Here is a 5,243-nt window from a genome sequence, read left to right as displayed (position 1 = left end):
CTCTATCTCCTGGGCTCAAGTGATCCTCCCACCTCAGCCCCACAAGTAGCTGGGACTACAGGGATGCACCACCATGCCTGGTTATTTTTTTTTTTTTTGTATTTTGAGTAGAAAGGGGTTTTGCCATGTTACCAAGGCTGGTCTCGAACTCCTGGGCTCAAAGAATCCACCCACCTTGGCCTCCCACAGTGCTGGGATTACAGGCATGAACCACCACACCAAACCTCTTTTTATATTCTTGTTCATTCAACTACAGATATTTATTGAGCACTTGCTTTAGGCCAAGTACTGTGCCCAGCATTGTTCTGTTGACCCAATAAGAATGAAAAAACTAAACTAGTGTTATTTTGTTATTCATGAATTTTGCCTTCTGTTTCACATGATAATAAATTACAAGGAATGCACAATAATTGTGATAACAGATACTATTTGGTGAGTGCTTTCTATGTGCCAGGCTTTCTTCTAAGTGCCGTACATGAAATCTTGTAATCTTCACAATAATCCTGTGTGGTAGAGATAGGTAGTATTTTAATCACTGTTTTACAGGTGGGGAAATTGAAGCATAGGATGATAAGATAACTTTACCACAGAGGTGATCTTTCTCCAGAACTTTTCTAACCACTGTCCCATACCAGGAAGGACAGCGGCATTCCCCATGCTCATCCTGTTTGTGTACAATAGGGAAGAGTAAAGGAGCTCTCCCTCAAAAACTGAGCTCTTGGGAGACTGATAAGTTAAGAAAGAGAGAGTAGAAATATAGTAAAATCTCCAAGTATTTCTTCTATACCAGTGTGTTAAAATGTTGCTTTTCATCTCCTGTCCCAGGATTAGCAGAGTGGAGGAGTCGGCTCTGAGAGCTCTGAGGGAGAAGCTGTTTGCTCATTCTTCAGATCTTCTCAGTGAATTTAAGAAGCATGATGCAGATAAAGTTGGTAAGAATGATCAAGTTAAAGATTCACAGAGGAGGGAAGCTAGCCAGAAAATCTCTGTCTTACACTAGTTAGCAAATAAATATTTGTTGCTTTAATGAGTGACCCAAAGTCCCCTTTGGCTATATCCTCCATTTTATTCAACTTAATGTCTCATTTATTCTAACTAAATTTTAAAATTCTAAGCTTTTAACAAAATATGAACTTGGCCAAATAGCGAGGGTGAATAGAAATAGAGTCAGCGAAGGGTAACATGGCCAGAACCAAGCAAAGAACAAGTGGGAGAAGTTATAAGAGTATAAGACTGGCAAAAGATCAATGACTTGACTTGTTGAAGATGAGTGTGTGCTTGCCTATTTCACGATTTATTAGCCAAGCTAAAAATGTTGTCTGCTCAACTAATGGAATTTCTAATAGACATTGACTAAATATATCCCTATTTAAAAACAGCAGTAACATTTATGAATTAATAGTAATATCTTTTCATGTACACATACTGTAGCCTTCCAAGAGTTTCAGTGAATGATATATTCTAAGGAATTTAGGTGGTTTAATTTTTTTAAATAACCAATGCTATAGGTATATAATGTTTTATGATATTATTCACAAGACTCTTATGTGGCTTGCAGAAGTATTTCCAGATTCAGTAAACAAAAATGTAAAATGCCTAATTAAGTTTGAATTGCAGACAAACAGACAACAAATAATTTTTATGCAATATTTGGCACTTTTATGTACTTTATGGTCTGTCTTCAATAAAATTTAACTGGACGTCTTGTATTTTATCTGGCAAGCCTAGCTTCCAACCAACTTTGCTACTACCAACAAAAATAGTGCCCGTGCCCATTATTTCTATTACCTGCAGATAGTAAGAAGGCTGTCAGGATAAAAATATACACACCATTGGGCAGGAAACTAGACTTCTAGGTGACAAGTCAACAAGTTCGCTCTCACCTGTAGGTTTGATCACCTTGAGTGACTGGGCAGCAGCGGTGGAGTCTGTGTTGCATTTAGGACTGCCATGGCGGATGCTGAGGTCACAGCTGGTGAACAGCTCAGCAGACAACATGCTGGAGTACAAGTCTTGGCTGAAGAACTTGGCCAAGGAACAAGTGAGCCACGAGGTAATGGTGTGGTAATGGTGAATGAGAGCACATGTGGACTATGATACTCCTTAGAGAGAACTTGAGTCAGAAATAACCAATTAGTAATAACCCAAAAAGCTGGATGGGTGAGAAAGGGGAATAACTATTTCTTGAGTTTCTACGTGTCAGGCTTTGTGTTAAGTGGTTTTCATACGTTGCCTCAGTTAATCCTCAAAACCACTCCAAGAGATACATATTATCAGCACCATTACTGCCCACAGCAGTTAGCAACTTGCCTGAGGTCATAGAATGAGTTGGGACTCAAGCCAAGGTCTGTCTTACCTCAAGGCCCATTTTCTTTCCTCAACACCATGGTGCTTACTCTACTTAAAAAAGTATTTATTCAATAACTACTTATAGAATATGTAATGTATGTGCAACCTTGGGCTAGGTACTAATTTTAACAGTGTTATTACAATATAATTCACATACCATGCAATTCATCCATTTAAAGTGTACAATTCGGCTGGGTGCGGTGGCTCACTCCTGTAATCCTAGCAGTTTGGGAGGCTGAGGAGGGTGGATCACTTGAGGCCGGGAGTTCGAGACCAACCTGGCCAACACAGTGAAACCCCATCTCTTCTTAAAATACAAAAATTAGCCGGGTGTGGTGGCATACACCTGTAGACCCAGCTATTGGGAGGTGAGGTGGGAGGATTGCTTGAACCCAGCAGGCAGAGGTTGCAGTGAGCCAAGACCATGCCACTGCACTCCAGCCCGGGCAACGCAGTGAGATTCTGTTTAAAAAAACAAATCTGAAAGGCTCCAAAGTCCAAAACTTTTTGAGTGCCAACATGATGCCACAAGTGAAAAATTCCACATCTGACACCTTTGCTTTCTGATGGTTCAATGTATGCAAGCTTTGTTTCATGCACACAATTATTATTATTATTTTTTTTTTGAGACGGAGTCTCGCTCTGTCGCCCAGGCTGGAGTGCAATGGCTGGATCTCAGCTCACTGCAAGCTCCGCCTCCGGGGTTTACGCCATTCTCCTGCCTCAGCCTCCCGAGTAGCTGGGACTACAGGCGCTCGCCACCTCGCCCGGCTAGTTTTTTGAATTTTTTAGTAGAGACGGGGTTTCACTGTGTTAGCCAGGATGGTTTCGATGTTCTGACCTCGTGATCTGCCTGTCTCGGCCTCCCAAAGTACTGGGATTACAGGCTTGAGCCACCGCGCCCGGCCCTTGCACACAATTATTAAAAATATTTTATAAAATTACCTTCAGGCAGCCTGGCACGATGGCTCATGCCTGTAATCCCAGCACTTTGTGAGGCCAAGGTAGGCAGATCACCTGAGGTCAGGAGTTCGAGATAGCCTGACCAACATGGGGAAATCCTGTCTCTACTAAAAATGCAAATATTAGCCAGGGGTGGTGGTGCATGTCTCTAATCCCAGCTACTCGGGAGGCTGAGGCAGGAGAATCGCTTGAACCCAGGAGGCGGAGGTTGCAGTGAGCTGAGATCAGGCCACTGCATTCCAGCCTGGACAACAAGAGCAAAACTCTGTCTCAAAGCACACAAACAAAAATTACATTCAGGCTAGATGTATAAGGTGTATATGAAACAAAAATTAATTTTGTGTTTAAACTTGGGTCCCATACCCAAGACATCTCATTATATACATGTAAATATTACAATGTCCGAAAAAATCCAAAATTCAAAACATTTCTGGTCCCAAGCATTTTAGACAAGGCATACATAACCTGTGTGTGCAACCATCACCATAGTCAATTTTGGAAGATTTTCATCATGGGTGAGGTGCTTCTTAAACCACTAGATTATTTGGTGGGCTGAACTGGGTAGAGGGAATGGAGGGATGGCAAAATATTTTCAGATTTTTTCAAGAATGTGTGACTGTCAGGGTTGATTGTGTGTTAATTATATATTGGAACAAGCCTAAACATATGACAAAGAAGGAAAATGAATTTTTTCTTGCAGAACATACAATCAAGTTTGCTGGAAACACTGTACCGAAACCGATCCAACCTGGAGACCATTTTTAGGATCATAGACAGTGATCATTCAGGTAAAGGCACTCATTATTCTATCACTTTTAACGCACTGCAAGTATTTTACCTCAAATCCTTAATGTCCTTCCTGATTCATCCCCACTCAGGCATTTGGAGAGCAAGGTAAGAAGATTAGTGCTTATAAATGGCAGAAACTAGGAAAGTACTTGAGTAGTATAAGCAGCCCATAGAGAAAGAAGTGGGGCAGAGAAGAATGAAGACAAACTGAATGAGAGCTTCTTATAGGAAGAATAATTATTAGAAGATGTGCTATCCTCTGGGCATGGTGGCTCCTGCCTGTAATCCCAGCACTTTGGGAGGCCGAGGCGGGTGAATCACCTGAAGTCAGGAGTTCGAGACCAGTCTGGCCAACACGGCGAAACCCAGTCTCTACTAAAAATATGAAAATTAGGCAGGTGTGGTGGCACATGTCCGTAATCCCAGGTACTTGGGAGGCCAAGGCAGGAGAATCGCTTGTACTCGGGAGGCGGAGGTTGCAGTGAGCCGAGGTTGTGCCACTGGACTCCAGCCTCGGTGACAGAGTTGAGACTCTGTCACAAAAAAAAAAAAAAAAAAGCAAAAGAAAGTGGGATATCCTTTTTTTTTTTTTTTTGAGGCGGAGTCGGAGTAGCTGGGACTACAGGCGCCCGCCACCTCGCCGGGCTAGTTTTTTGTATTTTTAGTAGAGACAGGGTTTCACCGTGTTAGCCAGTATGGTCTCGATCTCCTGACCTCGTGATCCGCCCGTCTCGGCCTCCCAAAGTGCTGGGATTACAGGCTTGAGCCACCGCGCCCGGCCGATATCCTTTACAGTACCATCAAAGATAGCCACAAAGTAATGAAAAGTGCTTAGAATAGAAGAGCATTGGCAACCTCACTCCCAAAACATTTTTTTAACTTTAAATTTTGAAATAATTATAGATTCACAGGAAGTTATAAAAAAAAATGTAAGGTGAGGTCCTGTACATCCTCATCCTGTTCCCGCACATCCTGTTCCCCCAATGGTCCAAAGGCTTTTTTCAATGTTATTATTGGTTTCATTTGAGGCATAATTCACAAACCACATAATTCACCTGTGTAAAGTATTCAATTTAGTGGTTCCTGATAAAGTCACAAGATTGTATAACCATCACCACTACCTAATTTTAGAACTTTTTTTT

General features: G+C 41.8%; 1 protein-coding gene across 1 annotated transcript in view; it reads left to right on the top strand.

Annotated features, from left to right (window-relative positions):
• PPEF2 (protein phosphatase, EF-hand calcium binding domain 2) overlaps positions 1 to 5,243 on the top strand; it is a 33,497-nt gene that overhangs the window by 24,894 nt on the left and 3,360 nt on the right. Inside the window, exons 13-15 of the mRNA XM_011927244.1 lie at positions 826 to 932; positions 1,890 to 2,053; positions 4,013 to 4,100. Of these exons, the coding sequence (XP_011782634.1) occupies positions 826 to 932; positions 1,890 to 2,053; positions 4,013 to 4,100 (359 nt within the window). The remainder of the gene's footprint in view (positions 1 to 825; positions 933 to 1,889; positions 2,054 to 4,012; positions 4,101 to 5,243) is intronic.

The sequence above is a fragment of the Colobus angolensis genome, unplaced genomic scaffold (genome assembly GCF_000951035.1).
Source record: "Colobus angolensis palliatus isolate OR3802 unplaced genomic scaffold, Cang.pa_1.0 Scaffold70, whole genome shotgun sequence".
NCBI classification, from domain to species: Eukaryota; Metazoa; Chordata; class Mammalia; order Primates; family Cercopithecidae; genus Colobus; species Colobus angolensis.
This window is presented reverse-complemented; position numbering and strand designations above follow the sequence as displayed.